Here is a 17,363-nt window from a genome sequence, read left to right on the forward strand (position 1 = left end):
GGATTGACCGATGGAGTGAGAAAGAACATGGCAGGAGTGTCCATTTTAGAGTGCAGAACATTTTTTTTTTTTTTTTTAAACTGGCAGTAATGAGAAATGTTGATGTTGAAAATGATTTAGTGTAGGTATTGCAAAGGAACCATGGGGAATTGATATGAATACAAGTAAAATACATTGAATGACCACCATGAAATGGACATAATAGGAACCTGGCCTAGACCTGATAGACTGAAGACCCCCTTGTGTTTCATAAGAAAATTATACGCTTACCTGCTACATTAACTTTCTCTACTGTCCCAGAGCTGGGGATCACTGTAGCAGTAGCATTTGTAGAGTTTATTCCTGTCCCATTTGAAATAATCAAGTTGTCTACTTTGGACTCCAATTTTCCAAGTCGCTGCAAAATGTTGTCAAGAAGAACAGCCAATGTCTTCTTCAAATCTGGAGAATATAATTATAGTAACGTCATTAACTGTTATAGAACTTACCACACTTATAATTTCTTGATCATTAAAGTTTTTAATAATCATTTGTACACTGGCTCTGTTCACACAGTATTATTTTTTTGAAAATGTGAAATTTAACTTCAAACACAAAGCATGCCACTATTTTAAAATGTTCTCCATTGATAAAATAGCTCAGATTATGCAGCAGGGTGCAAGCATGGAACTTTATGTTTACCATGAAAAAAAAAACACTTTCTGAAGCCTGTGGGAAGAACTGCTTTTTCAACACGTTGTTAATGGAGAATTCCTGGCTTATGTCAGCTGTAATCTCAGTAAACTGGCTCAGCAGCCAGTCATAGTAGGCTATCAATATGCATTCACCCTATCAATCTGACTTGTCACCCACGGGTTGTGTCTCGACATATCAGCTCAGATGTAGAAAGTTAACCTAGCAAACTGTTTACCAATGGGAGCTGCACAAGGATGCATAGTTTTCCCTCAGCCATAACGAAGCTTCAACCAGTATACCCAATACTGGAATGCTTTAAAGGTTATTTGCAGGAAAAAAAGATTGGGAATAGAGTCTCACCTCCTTTAACAAAGTTTAAATAAAATTTATTTCCCAAATTTTTCTAATTTCCGTGATATTACAGATTTTAAAACTCTGGGTTTTATGATGGGGTTCTTCATGTTTAAGACATATTTACCGGCTCATAGCTGCAATTGAACTGAAGGATGATTACAAACATCACAATTCACTTTGAATATATAAATTAAAAACAGAAGTAGGCCATTGAAGCCCACGGCCCTGTTCTGCTATTCAACAAGGTCACATTTGATCCGAATGACAACCTCAATTCCACAATCCTAGCAGACTACAATAATTTTTCACTCTTTTGTTTACAAATATCCAAAAAATCTCTAGAAAGCACAATGGAAACAGAGCTCCAAAGACTCATGACCCTTTTGGAGAAAATATCTTTCGCCATCCATCTTAAATGGGTAACCGTTATCTTTAAACAATGACTACCCCGTCAGGAATCTTGCACATTTCAGTTAAGTTCACTTACATTTCTAAATTTTAGTGACATAAGCCTATCAGCCAACATTTAATAAAGTAAAATAATGTAATCCATTAAAATATTACGATAGAAAAAAATTAGGACCAGATAACTTGTTATGCAATAACTATAGCTCAGAAAATCAATTAAACTCCAAAACAGTACCGAATTAAATAAAATGACAGAATATTTTATGAAAATCTTTGATTCAAGTGATTAATTTTACATTTGGAGTTGAAAGCAAGGTGAATCGATAGGAAATTCAATATTTCAGCCAACTTATGCTTCAAAAACAATTATGAAATATCTTGCTTTCATATTACTACTGCAAAACCTCACCCAATAAGAAACCAATTTTCCATTTCTCCGATATCACCCAAGGTGAACTGCATTTTACATTGATCTCAACGTAAAGAATTCCAAGTCAATACCCATGTGTATTTAGGATTAAAGACTTTGCTTTGGGTACAACAAATGTGGGTGCATGGGCTAGTAGCAGCATCTCTTAAACTCATGATGTGGAATGACACATCAGTACAAAAACACAATTAACTGCAGGCTCTGGTTACATCTTACACACTGTCCTAACTTGGGAACAATGCCCATTCCCCAATGTTATGTAGCCCAAATCCAGCAAGTTCCGATGCAATAAAGAGTGGAAATAACTTCACTAGATAGCTTGATTAGTTTACCAGTTTCTTCCAAAAAGAATCACCATTGGTTAATATCTTCCCAAGATCAACATTGGATGAAGAATTAAAAGTTCTGGACACCCAGTAATTTTCTCTGAATTAATAATGAAAAGATCAAGAGATAGTCTGGTCCCATTGAGAAACTTCATTCCAAAGCAGTGGACTCCATCTTTCTCTGCTTTGCAACATTTCAAAGCCAAGTCATTGTGGACCTTCAGAAAACCTACAAAACATTTATTTGTATTATTACTAAGAACATCCATCCGTCTCTCATGCTGCCCAACTTTACATCAGCTTGTTTGATGTGCAGTAGCACTCATTTAGGACTTTCCCCCCACATTTTACTATCAGGTCATCCCTCGGATTCCTTTGCACCAGGGAAAATACGACCAGACTTTTCAATCTCTCCATAACTTAAGTTAAGTTAAGGCCCCCCTTGGTCATGGCTGACCATGGGTGATGCATCCTGGTTGTTGGCTGCTTGCTCCAAACCTCGGCTGGAGCAGCGTCAATGTGTGGTCGGATGCAAGCCTGGGCGATGTCATATGAAGGACAGGCTGTTGCCCATGCATCACGTCCCCCCTCTCCATGTTGCTGATCGATCCAAAGGAACAGCAGAGCCATTACAGTTTGGCACCAGCGCCGTCGCAGGAGCTGCCAGAACGAGGTTGTAGACAACGACGAACTGCCTTAGGGACTCCAACTCCGGATATTTCTTGTGGTTTACTCCTGGAGCTTTTTTCATGACTGGATTTGGCCACAAGGCAGTGGAGGTGTTAGATCAGAGTTTTTTTCCCTCTCCTAGATGGACTGCCTTCCCAGGCTGACAAGCCTCATCTGCCCGAGACTCGTGGGGGCAGGAGCATCTACCTTCCTGTCTATAGCATCTGCCCACTGCAACCTTCATCCGCCTTCCCAGCCATTGTGACGCTCCACTAAAGTCAGCCATCATCGTCCGCTTGTTTCACCGTTGAGGTCTTGGTTGGATTACTCTTTGTCAGGGACCTCCCCCTCAACCTTACTGCCATGGGGGACCCTACCAGGAGCATAGCTCCAGACGGCATCACTCTTAGGATCTCAGGACCACACAAGCTTCTCCACCACGACAAGGTGACAATCCACGGAGAATCTCCATAACTAAAGACCTCCAATCCAGGCAATGTTCTGGTGAGTATTCTGTGCACCCTCTCCAGTGTACTACATTCGTCCTCTAACTTCAAGTAACCCTTGCTTTCCCTCTTTCTCCGTCCCTTCCTCATCCTAGTTCTCCGACTGTTATACTGTCCTTCTGATTAAATATTACTGATCGTCTGCCTCATTGTCACCTTCCCATCAGCTGACAATGAACCATTCTACATTTCCTTCACTTCATCTGCTTTGATCTGCCGTTTTCACACCTTACAATACATCTTGATTGTCATTTACAGGGGTACAACGAGATTGGGAATGCGACTTCCATACGATGCAATAAATTAATTAGTTAATCAACATAAATTTAGACAACCCAGAGAAACAAAATTAGAAACAATTTTAAAACAGAATAAAGTTCAAATAGGTCTGTGCCGGGTCGCTGTGCGACGTGACCATCCGACTCAGCAGGACGGGTTCAGAGCAACTATGGCCCTGGGGATGAAGCTGTTCCCGAGTCTGGAGGTGCGGGCGTAGAAGGCCTTGTAGCGTCTGCCAGATTGTAGAAGTTCGAACAGACTGGTGCAGGGGTGTGAGGAGTCATTATGAATGCTGGTGGTTTTCCTGAGGCATCGTTTATCGTAGATGCCCTCCAAGGCTGGTAGCTATGTTCCGATAATCTTCTGAGCTCTATAGACTACCCGCTGAAGAGCTCTCCTCTCTGCCTCCGTGCAGCTGAGATACCACACAGGGATGCCATGTGTTAGGATGCTCTCTATGATGCAGCGGTAGAAGGTCGTCAGCAGCTGTTGGGGCAGACCAGACTTTTTCAGTGTTCTCAGGTAGAACAGTCGTTGCTGCGCCTTCTTGACCAGCGCAGCGGTGTTAGTGGACCATGTGAGGTCCTCTGAAATGCGAGTGCCCAGAAACGAAGCTGGACACTCTCCACACTGCCCCTGTTGATAAAGATCGGAGCGTATTCCCCATTACGTGACCTTCGGAAGTTGATGATCAGCTCCTTGGTCTTAGAGGTGTTTAGGGACAGGTTGTTATCCGAGCACCAGTCTGCCAGGTTCTGCACCTCCGCTCTGTAGTGTGTTTCATCACCGTTGGTGATCAGCCCGATCACCGTTGTGTCGTCTGCAAACTTGACAATGGTGTTGGTGTCGAATGCAGGAACACAGTCGTGTGTGTTTTCATATTACCTTTCATATCTCTAGACGCCCTCTCCCCGACTCTCGGTCTGAAGGTCTCGACCCGAAACATCACCCATTCCTTCTCTCCATAGACGCTACTTGTCCTGCTGAGTTACTCAAGCATTTTGTGTCTATCTTCGGTTAAACCAGCATCTGCAGTTCCTTCCTGCACATTCTTCCTATAGTGTGATCAGAACTGTACATAATTCTCAAAGAGCAGTTATATCAATGTTTTGTAAATTTGTAATACTTAATCCTGAATTTTCTATTCCATGCACTGATCCAAGAAAACAAGCACGTGACAGAGCTTCTTCACCACTCGACCCAACCATAGACCTGAACCCTGTCCATCAACATTACAGTATCCCATCATTAACTACATCTGTTATAACCCTATATGATGTCCACAAATACACCACCTTGCACTTGTTAAATTCCATCTGCCAATGCTGCATTCCACCTTTCATCTGACAGACTACCTTGTTGCAGTCTCAGGCAAACATCCTCGCTATCCATATCGCCATCAGAGGAGCCTATGATCTCCTGCGCGCACGCACGCACGCACGCACACGCACACACACATGTACACTTCAAGTTATTATAGCCCTGTAGCTTCCAAAGTCAGCATTCCATTATCCTCTTGGTTACATACGCAAGTCTCAAGAGTTTAGACATTTTTCACCATTATTCTCTCTTTTTTGGTTTAGAAACAGAAAACATAGAAACATAGAAAATAGGTGCAGGAGGAGGCCATTCGTCCCTTCAAGCCAGCATCACCATTCATTGTGATCATGGCTGATCATCCACAATCAACAACCTGTGTCCAACTTCGCCCCATATCCCCTGATTCCACTAGCCCCCAGAGCTCTATCTAACCTTCTCAAATTCTTCCAGTGACAGCCTCCACTGCCCTCCGTGGCAGAGAATTCAACAAATTCGCAACTCTGGGTGAAAAGGTTCCTTCTCACCTCAGTTTAAAATGGCCTCCCCTTTATTCTAAGACTGTGGCCCCTGGTTCTGGACTCCCCCAACATTGGGAACATTTTTCCTGCATTTAGCTTGTCCAGTCCTTTTATAATTTTATATATCTCTATAAGATCTCCTCTCATCCTTCTAAACTCCAGTGAATACAAGTCTAGTCTTTTCAATCTTTCCTCATATGACGGTCCCACCATCCCAGGGATCAATCTCATGAACCTACGCTGCACTGCCTCAATTACAAGGATGTCCTTCCTCAAATTAGGAGACCAAAACTGTACACAATACTCCAGATGTGGTCTTACCAGGGCCCTATACAACTGCAGAAGAACCTCTTTACTCCTATACTGAAACCCTCTCGTTATGAAGGCCAACATGCCATGAGCTTTCTTCACTGCCTGCTGTACCTGCACGCCAACTTTCAGTGACTGGTGTACAAGGACACCCAGGTCTCGCTGCACTTCCCCCTTACCGAACCCGACACCAATGAGGTAGTAATCTGTCTCCTTGTTTTTGCCGCTAAAGTGGATAACCTCACATTTATCTACATTATACTGCATCTGCCATGCCCACTCACTCAGCCTGTCCAGGTCACCTTGCAACCTCCTAACATCCTCTTCACAGTTTACACTGCCACCCAGCATTGTGTCATCCGCAAACTTGCTAGTGTTGCTTCTAATTCCCCCTTCCAAATCATTAATATATATGGTAAACAGTTGCAGCCCCAACGCCGAGCCTTGCGGCACTCCACTCGCCACTGCGCGCCATTCTGAAAAGGACCCGTTTACTCCTACTCTTTGCTTCCTGTCTGCCAACCAATTCTCTATTCACGTCAACATTACACTCCCAATACCATGTGCTCTAATTTTGCTCACCAATCTCCCATGTGGGACCTTAAAGGCTTTCAGAAAGTCTAGATACACTACATCCAGTGGCTCTCCTTCATCCATTTTACTCGTCACATCCTCAAAAAATCCCAGAAGATTAGTCAAGCATGATTTCCCTTTCATAAATCCATGCTGACTTGGAGTTATCCTTTTACTGCTATCCAAATGCACCGTTATTACCTCTTTAATAATTGACTCCAGCATCTTCCCCACCACTGATGTCAGGCTAACTGGTCTGTAATTCCCCGTTTTCTCTCTCGCTCCTTTCTTGAAAAGTGGGATAACATTAGCTATCCTCCAATCCACAGAAACTGATCCTGAATCTATTAAACATTGGAAAATGATCACCAATGCGTCCACTATTTCTAGATCCACCTCCCCGACTACCCTGGGATGCAGACCATCAGGCCGTGGGGATTTATCAATCTTCAGTCCCGTCAGTCTACCCAATGCTATTTCTCGCCTATTGCAAATTTCTTTCCGTTCCTCTATCCCCCTAGATCCTCTGTCCTCTGTACATCTGGGAGATTGTTTGTGTCTTTCTTGAAGACAGATCTGAAGTGCCTGTTCAATTCTTCTGCCATTTCCTTGTTACCCATAATAATTTCACCTGTGCTTGCTTTCAAGGGATCTACATTTGTCTTTGCTAATCTTTTTCTCTTAACATATCTAAAGAAGCTTCTACTGTCCTTTATATTCTTGGCCAGCTTCCCCTCGTACTTCATCTTTTCAGCCCGTTTTGTTACCTTCTGTCGTCCTTTGAAAGTTTCCCAATCTCCTGGCTTCCTGCTACTCTTTGCTGTGTTATACATCTTTTCGTTGAGTTTTATTTCACCCCTAACTTCCCTTGTCAGCCACGGTTGCCTCCTACTCCCCTTAGAATCTTTCTTCTGCTTTGGAATGAAATGATCTTGCATCTTCCAGATTATGCCCAGAAATTCCTGCCATTGCTGTTCCACCGTCATTCCTGCTAGGATCCCTTTCCAGTCGACCTTGGCCAGCTCCTCTCTCATGCCTTCATCGTCCCCTTTGTTCAACTGCAACACTGACACTTCCGATTTCAGTGAGGATAGGGGACAAATCATCCTCTGATAATCCTCATCAGTGGTTCCCCACAAGAATGAGTTCTCAGCCCCCTTCTTGTACACTCACGACTGCAGGCATGTACGAATCTAATTCAATTTTCAAATTCGTGGATGACACCACCATTGTGGTCCTGATATCAAATAATGATGAGATGGAGTACAGGAAGGAGATCGAGAACCTCGTGTCGAGACACCAACCTTTCAATGTCAGCAAGACAAAGGAGATAGTGATCAACTTCAGGAAGCGAAACAGCACACATACCCCCAGTTTGCATTGAGAGTGAAGATGGATGAAAGCTTCAAATTCCTTGGAGTCAATATTACCAACAATAGTCAATAGTCAATAGTCGTTTATTTGTTACATACACATAAATGTGTAGTAAAATGAAACATTACCCGCAGTTGAACAATAAGACCAATAAGATTAATCAATAAAAATGCAATAACACATACAATCACAACTAACACCAAACAAAAAGAAACATCCATCACAGTGAGTCTCCTTCAGTCCCTCCTCACTGTGATGGAAGGCCAGAATGTCTTTTTCTCTTCCCTGCCGTCTTGTCCCGCGGTCAGGCTGTTGGAGTTGCCACGTCGGGGCGGTCGGGGCTCCCGATATTGAAGCCCCCGCTGGGCGGTGAAAAAAAATCCCGCGGCCTATTTCAGGCCGCGCCGGATGGTGAAAGGTCCGTGGCGGGCCGACCCAAGCCCCGCGATTCGGGGCAGGGGGAAACGTTGCCTCTGCCGCTGCCGGAGCTCCCGATGTCGGCCCCCATCCAGGGGCCTGCGGGCTTCCGACGTCCACGCGGCCCGCGCCGGAGCCTCCGGAGACGAGTCGCAGCCGTTCCCGCAGCATTCGCAGGCAGCCAGCGCCGCAGGTGGTGAGTCCGGACCGCGGGCTCTGCGAACCAGAGACCCAGGTGGTCCCAGGTGCATGGCCGGTGGTAGGCCGCAACGGGAACGGAGACACGATACAGAACAAAGGTCGCGTCTCCGTTCTGGAGAGAGAATGTTACAGTTACAGTTCCCGTTCCCTCCCACCCCCCCCCCAAAACATAACATACAACACTACATCATATTAACACTACAATTGAGACAAAAACAACAAAAAACACAAAAGACAGACGGACTGCAGGCAAGCCGCAGCTGGACCACCCATATTGAAGCAACGACCAAGAAAGCATACCACGCCACTACTTCCTGAGAAGGCTTAGGTTTGGCATGTCCCCTACAACTCTCACCAACTTCTATAGATGCACCATAGAATGCATTTTATCAGGATGCATCACAGCTTGTTTTATGAACAGTTCCATCCAAGACCGCAAGAAATTGCAGCGAATTGTAAATGCAGCCCAGACCATCACACAAACCAACTTCTCTTCTATTGACTCCATTTATACCTCAGCAAGGCCAGTAGCGTAATCAAGGACAAGTTGCACCCTGGCCACTCCCTCTACTCCCCTGAAGATAGACACTAAAAGCTGGAGTAACTCAGCAGGACAGGCAGCGTCCCAGGAGAGAAGGAATGGGTGATGTTTTGGGTCGAGACCCTTCTTCAGTCAGAAGAAGTGTCTCGACCCGAAACGTCATCCATTCCTTCTCTTCAAAGATGCTGCCTGTCCCAGAGTTACTCCAGCTTTTTGTGTCTATCTTCGGTTTAAACCAGCATCTGCAGTTCCTTCCTATGCCCCTCATCTTTCTCATCTGGCACAAGGTATAAAAATGTGAAAATGCACGACGCCAGATTCAGTTTCTTGCATTTCTCCACTTCATCATATTGCTCCTCGTTTTCTGCCACAGGGGCAATTAATCACCTTGATATCACAACAAGGCTTTCCCATTATCTTCTCTAAGAAATATACGTATTTTTGCTACAATGCCTGTTTCCATAACAGGAATTGGATATCACACGAGTGACAAATTAGGGAACAGTATTCGCATGACATGGGCTGAATTGGTTATAATGCGATTGGGAACTAGAGACCTAGCTACTTTGGAAAATGGTCAAGCAGAAAAAAAACTCCGTTCGAAGTACAAGGGTCTCCCTTCAAAGTACAAGGGTCTCCCTTCAAAGTACAAGGGTATCCCTTCAAAGTACAAGGGTCTCCCTTCGAAGTACAAGGGTCTCCCTTCGAAGTACAAGGGTCTCCCTTCGAAGTACAAGGGTCTCCCTTCGAAGTACAAGGGTCTCCCTTCGAAGTACAAGGGTCTCCCTTCGAAGTACAAGGGTCTCCCTTCGAAGTACAAGGGTCTCCCTTCGAAGTACAAGGGTCTCCCTTCGAAGTACAAGGGTCTCCCTTCGAAGTACAAGGGTCTCCCTTCGAAGTATAAAGGTCCTGTCCCAGTTCGGCGATTTTTTAGGTGACTACAGGCAACTAGGGTGTCGCCGCACCCTCGCCGGGATGTCGTGGGCACGGTCGTGAGTAGTCTCCAAAGAGTTGTAGCGTTTTCCTGGTCGTCGCTGGATTTTGTGAAGGCTGGAAAATTTTCGGCGACTGTTGGTTTGACGCCAATGAGCGTAGCTTGACGTCTCCTGACACGGGCGCTGTCGTAGGTTGTCACCTGGTGAAGTTGCCGGTGCTGACTTCAGCGAATTCCAAGTGTGGACTTGATCTGATCATCCATCAGTATAATGTGTCCATAAATGTTAGGTTTTGTACGTTTTTGCACTTGTATTCTGTTTAAAGTGTGAATTTTAAAGTTTGAATTTTATTGAAGTTTATTACAATATTTTTGTATGCACTGTTGTATGTTCTTATCAACCTTTAAAAAAAATTTGTTTGTATATCAATAAAGGAAATTCTTGACATTTTGACGGAAACATGATGTATAAAGTTATTGTATTTCAGAGCAGTTTCTCATGGCATCGCTTTCAAATAATCATGATGCCGAATGATTAGAAACCCTACCGTACATCCCCTTTTATAGGGAAAGTGAGTGAAACGTGAATTGTTTTCAGTTGTCTTCAGGGTCATAGCTTGTCATAGGTGGACGTAGGTTGACTTCGGTTGTCGCCTCTGTGGTGGTAGGTGCGGTTGTTGGTGGACGTTCTACTTGCGACGATTGGGTCGCCGGTTTTTGGTAGCTTGACGTCGACTAGGTGGTAGGTTGTTGTAGCTTGTCGTAGACATTGTAGTAGGGGGGGTCCAGTCACCGTTTTTTCGGCCACCTGCTACGACTATGGCAGTCGCCTTAAAAAACACGTAACTGGGACAGGGCCTTAAGGGTCTCCCTTCGAAGTATAGGGGGATTGCACGTAAGGTTGTAAGTCAAAGGGCCTGACGCAGGGAGTCGCTCAAGCCATCTGGAGTACATGGCAGATTCCAGCATACACTAGTAACACATGCAACACGTACATTCTTACCTTGCAATCTCCAGTGTCTCCCTTCGAAGTGTAAGGGTCTCCCTTCGAGGTATAAGGGTCTCCCTTTGAGGTATACAGGTCTCCCTTTGAGGTATAACAGTCTCCCTTCAGTAATCAGAGTTCATCGTCTCAAGAACATAGATGTAATTGCAGGTGACCACTGAAGTTGACGAGCAATCACTTCTATTGACACTTGTGCAATGCTACTCTGCTGAGCATTGTAACATAAAGCCTTAAATATTATTAACTTGCAGTAATAATACTTATTTTCTATTGAAAATACCTTAATGCTTGAAAATCTAGTGGAAAAAATAACTTTGTTATTGTGAGTCCGATACCTTTGCTCCTAATCCACTTTTCCCCATTAACACAATGGTCTTTAGAAAACATTTCCGCAATGAGGTTTCTTAGGAGTGCAACAATCACATTTTAGTTTAATTTAGAGATACAGCGTGGAAACAGGCCCTTCGGTCCACCAAGTCCGTGTCAATCAGCGAACCCCGCACACTAACACTATCCTGCACACACTTGGGACAATTTACAATTTTACCAAAGCCAATTAACCCACAAATCTGTAAGCCTTTGAAGTGTGTGAGGAAACTGGAGCACCCGGAGAAAATCCATACAGGTCATGGGGAGAACGTACAAATTCCGTACAGACAGCACCCATGGTCAGGATTGAACCCGGGTCTCTGGTGCTGCAAGGTAGCAACTCTACCAGTGCGCCGCCGTCCCACCCTATAGCAGACTATCTGCATGAAATAACAGGATACCATCAATATTTTTTTTAAATGAAAGCTAACATTTAATATCAAAATTTCAGGGTCAGACTTTCCATTGCAGTTCAAGTAGATTTTCAGATTTTGCCCATTAAAACTATTTTTACCTTTGCATAATGAAAAATATGCCATGAGCTAATTGTGAAAAGGTTCAAAACATGATTAAAAACTATGCAAAAAATATTCCGTGGTAAAGTTTGTTAAATAGCTGAAAGTAGTTATATATTTTAAAAAAGCACCAATCTGCCACCATTCCCCCCCTGTCCCCCCCCCCCCCCCCAATAAACTGTTTTTTTTTTTTAAAGGAACACAATCGAAAACTCCAACTAAGTTTTCATATCCCCTTCAAGGCCAACCAATGAATGGGATTTACACAAATTCTCAACAACAATTAATACGTCCTCGGCATATGACAAGCTTTGTGTGAAGGAATGATTGAATTATAATAAGGGATGATGTAGTAATGGGACTAGTCAAAAAAATCTGCATTTGAACAGCATTCAAATGTTGGACTTTCACAAATGTGCATGTGCAGTTCACAATTTAAAAGCTTTACTGCTCTCTCACACAACAAAAAAATTTACTCTGTCAAACATTCACAAATGCATCCTTACCAATTGAGGCCTCAATCATCAATTCACTGCCAAAATAGGTATAGACTACATTCTTTACATGCAAGATATTAATGCTAAACCTAAATGAATGAAATCGTAACTTTTGCCAAATATCCCTGATAGCAAACTTGTAATAAAAACTATAGGAAGCCACCATGGATACAATTTAAAAAGCTTAAAATATTGCAATTACAAGGCTAGACAAAAAAACATTTCTCATGTATCTGAATATATACACAATGTTGTAGGCACCCAAGTAAAAAACAAAAACAAAACCATAGCAGGAAGATATTCAAATTTGATCATAGGCAGGGCCATTCTGGGCACAGATTTATTAAGTGGACTAATAAGATAAACTGTGCAAGAAGGAACTGCAGATGCTGGTTTAAACAAAATGCAGAAGTAACTCAGCAGGACAGGCAGCATCTCTGGAGAGAAGGACTGGGTGACTTTCGGATCGAGACTCTTCTTCAGACAAAGAAGGGCCTGAAGAAGCGTCTCGCCTTGAAACGTCACCCATTCCTTCTCTCCAGAGATGCTGCCTGTCCCGCTGAGTTACTCCAGTACATTTGTGTCTATCTTCGATAAAATAAACTTTTGGGTGCATTGTAGTTATCTGTGTAACTCACTTATGTTTGAAATTCCATAACCCTATCAGCCACATTAATTAGTTGACACCCAAATATACAGTGAACACCAAGACAAGATTTCAAAGATGGTGTTATCTGCCAAAGCACACTCTCATAGTTATTAACTAATTAATTGTTCTAATTAAACATGTTGACAGTCATACCAAACAATTACATATGGATCATTGAGTATCTTTTGATTTTGAGTATAGAAGTTGGGAGTTCATGTTGCAATTCTACAAGACAATAGTGAGGCGCATTTAGTGTAATGTGTTCAATTCTGGGCACCATGTTATAGAAAAGCTGTTGTCTTTGGAAAGGGTGCAGAGCTATAGAGAAAGGTTGAGCAGGCTGGGACTCTATTCCCTGGAGTGCAGGAGGATAGGGGAAATAGAGAACCAGAGGGCATAGGTTTAAGGTGAAGGGGGGAAGATTTTATACGAATCTGAGGGGTAACTTTTTCAACACAAAGGATGGTGGGTGTATGGAACAAGCTACCGGAAGAGATGGTTGGGACAGGGATTATGGCAACGTTCAAGAAGCAATTAGGCAGGTACATGGATAGAACAGGTTTAGAGAGATATGAGCCAAATGCATGCAAGTGGGACTAGCGTAGATGGAATATGTTGGTTGGCTGAAGGCCTCTTTTCCACATTGTATGACTCTATCTTCAATTAAATTTGGTGTGCAGCAGCACTAGCCACATAACGAGTGGCTTCAATGACTTTTGAACATGGCATTGATTAAATATGATGGCTAATGACAGCTCAATTTATTCTACATAACAGAAATCGTAAAGTAAAATAAAGATTAGTTTCCAAATACTACAAGAAAATAGCTTAACACATACTATGAACAATTTTTCAAAGCTAATGATAAACTTACCATATGCCGTCATTGTGCCGACGTATGGCCCATCTGCTACATTTTGGTTTTCTTCTGCCAATGCTTTGATATATCGTTTACTAAGGTCCAGGATTTGTTCACGAAGCATAGCGCTGCTTTCATGTTGCGTTCGTTGTTGGATTGTAAAGTGCAGAAGCATCATTCCCCATATGAATCCAAATGCCACCAAAAAAAATCCTAGTTTTTGCGAAGATAACTTCCACAAATGAAAGTTTGCCATTGTTTTCAATAGTTAAGATATTCTGGGGTAAAGTACTCATAAATAAAGCACATGATCCTCCAGATTATGTACCCACAATAACTTGTTCACATCCGTAAAGCACTCCATGTGATACATCTGTACTGTTCATTCTTGTCCTAAGACTATAGAAAAATATAAATGTTACACAGGAATTAATCAAGAACTTAAGAGGTGCAAACATTCAGAAATTACACAAGGATTGTTATAATTACAGATAATGCAGTCAATATGATCATTAGGTGACATTTAATTTCAATCCAGATGATTGGAAAACTTTTTTTAAACCGCCCTGGAAATTATATATTTTTAAGGTTTTATACATAATTTGGATCAGGTGGTCAAGGGTAACATATTCAGGTTAGATTATGATACAAAACTGGCTGGCAGTATGAACTGTGAGGAAGATGCAGCAAGGCTTGAAAGTGATATGGGCAGGTTAAATTAACAAGCAAAGACATGATAAATTGATTATAAATGCAGAATAGTTTAGAAAAGTAAATTTAAAATGTTGATAGATGTTGAAAGGGTGGTTGTGTTCAGAGGCATGCACATCACTTTGTAATGAATCATGGAAAGTTGACATGCAGGTGCAGCATGCAATTAGGAAAACAAACAATATTTTTGAATTCATTGTCTATCATTGGATCTGGAATTATGTTAAAGTCTGGTTTTACTTGCCATATAGGGAGTGCATCAAAGCTGCACAGATCAATTTCTGGGATGGTGTGTTATCCCCACGGAAGGACTGATGGCCTATACAACTTTCTATTTCATATGTAAACTATGTCAAAGTTATTTTAATCTCCAACTAAATCCACAGAATTAACTCTATTGAACCATACATGTTGGTGATATGTGCATCGTTTATTCAACATACTGCCTCAAGGTGCACCCAATTAGTTAATTTCTGGAACAAATAATTTGAACTACCGGGGGTAATTTAAACTTCACTCTCCCCACAGAAAAATAATGTAATTTTTCAATGGAAATTTCCACTTTGCCACGTTTGCTGCCTGACCTGCTGAGTTACTCCAGCACTTTGCATCCTTTGATGGATTTTATCAATGCATCCTTCAATGGACTTTATCAGTTGCATGTTAAACACTCAAAATTTTAAGCAACATACTGCTCCAATTGGATTTTTGGCAATCAATTTAAGTTATTTTTTCCTCTAGCTCCCTTGAGCAAGTTCACTAATTTTCTATGGTGTTCTACGTCATGTTATAGATTATAGAAATATTTCTCCAAATCATGTGTTCTGCATCATGTGATATAGAATACATAATGTGGAAATATAGTTATACAATCTAAAAAGCACCACAATCCCATTTCATTGAGCTCATGTTATTAGTTAACTCAAATTCTAAAGAAAAATATTACTAAACAAGAGGAGACAGTATCCAATAACTTGCCTTTCTTTTGGAGGATAGCAAATTGTTCAGATTTGATATTAGAACTTTAAAGTTATTCTGAAATCACCCAGGTACCATGGATATCAGCCAACCTTTCAACCTGAACAAAGTGTATGATTCCATTCCAGCTAATATATCATCGATCCCGATAGCAAATCATGCCTGCAAACAATAATCTTAATTACCCAATGAACTGCACAGCCTGTAAAGACCTTTATTACGCTTTGAACTTAGTTGACTCCATCATAACTCAGCCTTTGGCACATCAAATTTCTCCGGTTTCATCCTTGTACATTTCCTCCTGTCAAATTAGTTTCACAGTCCTCCTCAGCATTAGTCCATGACCAAAGTCTTTTGGCTCCAGTTCTACCCAAAATCATAAGCCTATCTGGCAAAAGCACTTAAAAAAACCTCAAATGTTTATTGACTGTAAAAATGCATAATACAAAAGATATTTTCACATACCAATTCAAAGTCCAGATTTGACCTTACTTGGACTGACACAAAACTGGACACCTTAATTAGTAACAACGATATTTACTTTGAAAGGAATACAATCCAGAGTCAGCTGCAGAGGTGTAATGAGGAAGGATAAAATACACTTTTCTTACATACAATTGGAAGATTATGGGTAATTTAATTGACTTAATGGCATGAGGAATTTTACAGGGTAGAGAAAGGGTTCAACTTTCTGTTCTGATGCATGACTCAGGATCAAGAGGACATAACCAATTCATAACATTAGAAAATATCTGATCTAATAATGACTGATCTGACTCAGATCTTGTCTCCTCTACTTAGGTTTGTGCCCATGTTCCTCAATAATCTGCGTGTTTCCTCTTTAAATCTCGCTAACAATGAAGCTAATCTATAACTTTCCACGGTACACAATTTCAGAGATTCGCCATCCTCCACGAGGTTCCCAGACATCAGTTTTTAATGAGATATCCCCTGATCTTGTTATAACTCATTAGACAATTACCCATAAATGGAAAATCTCAGCATCAACATTGTCATGTCTTCTCACTTTTTGTTGGTTTCAATAAAGTTGTTTTAAACTCTTTTAAAGTCTTTTAAACTCTGAGTTAGAGATCTAGTTTATTTAGTTGGTCATGATAGGACAACCCTGGAATGAGGCACCACCTCATTCACGGCACGGTTGTGCAGCGGTAGAGTTGCTGCCTTACAGCGAATGCAGCGCCGGAGACACAGGTTCGATCCTGACTAAGGGCGCCGTCTGTACGGAGTTTGTACGTTCTCCCCGTGACCTGCGTGGGTTTTCTCCGAGATCTTTGGATTCCTCCCACACTCCAAAGACGTACAGGTATGTAGGTTAATTGGCTGGGCAAATGTAAAAAATTGTCCCTAGTGGGTGTAGGATAGTTTTAGTGTGTGCGGGGATCGCTGGGCGGCGCGGACCCGGTGGGCCGAAGGGCCTGTTTCTGGGCTGTATCTCTAAATCTAAAAACCTTAATCACCACTGTCCTGGCGACTGTTTATAACAAGTTTTATTTAAATTGGTTTTATATTTTTTAAGTTAGAGAGATTTTAAAGTTAAAAAAATTTCCTTTCTAACCAAATTTTTCAAAGTGCTCAGCGTATGACGTCACAATGGAGCACGAACTTCAATTCTCTTCTCACTCGCCCAAACAAGATGGCCACCGTCAGCAGGGTCGCCTTGGGTCAGTGCCTTCCTCTCCTGTCTCCCCTCTTCCCACTCGCCCGCACCTGGGGGACACTGAGCAGGAGGGAGATGGTCGGACTGATGGTCTACTGATCCTTCCCTTCCATCCCTTCAACCCACAGCGTCGAGTCCCCACTCCCGCACGGGCCCCACACCATCACCGCAACACAAGCCCCAGCGGGCAGCTTCTTCTCCTCTTCCTTCAGCGGCTGCTTCTACCGACGGCGCCAACGACGAGGGCTGCTTCCACCGACGACCTCG

General features: G+C 42.4%; 1 protein-coding gene across 5 annotated transcripts in view; it reads right to left on the bottom strand.

Annotated features, from left to right (window-relative positions):
• Positions 1–17,363, bottom strand: part of mgat5 (alpha-1,6-mannosylglycoprotein 6-beta-N-acetylglucosaminyltransferase) — a 108,782-nt gene that overhangs the window by 71,713 nt on the left and 19,706 nt on the right. For 4 of the 5 annotated variants that reach the window (XM_078403435.1, XM_078403434.1, XM_078403433.1 and 1 more), the window contains exons 2-3: positions 13,745–14,128; positions 271–441 (exon numbers count right to left, since the gene is read on the bottom strand). In XM_078403435.1, the coding sequence (XP_078259561.1) occupies positions 271–441; positions 13,745–13,985 (412 nt within the window). In that variant the 5' untranslated portion in view covers positions 13,986–14,128. Of the gene's footprint in view, positions 1–270; positions 442–13,744; positions 14,129–15,418; positions 15,581–17,363 lie in introns of all 5 variants that reach the window. The other variant, XM_078403432.1, reaches the window with a different exon arrangement.

The sequence above is a fragment of the Rhinoraja longicauda genome, chromosome 8 (genome assembly GCF_053455715.1).
Source record: "Rhinoraja longicauda isolate Sanriku21f chromosome 8, sRhiLon1.1, whole genome shotgun sequence".
Lineage (NCBI taxonomy): Eukaryota > Metazoa > Chordata > Chondrichthyes > Rajiformes > Arhynchobatidae > Rhinoraja > Rhinoraja longicauda.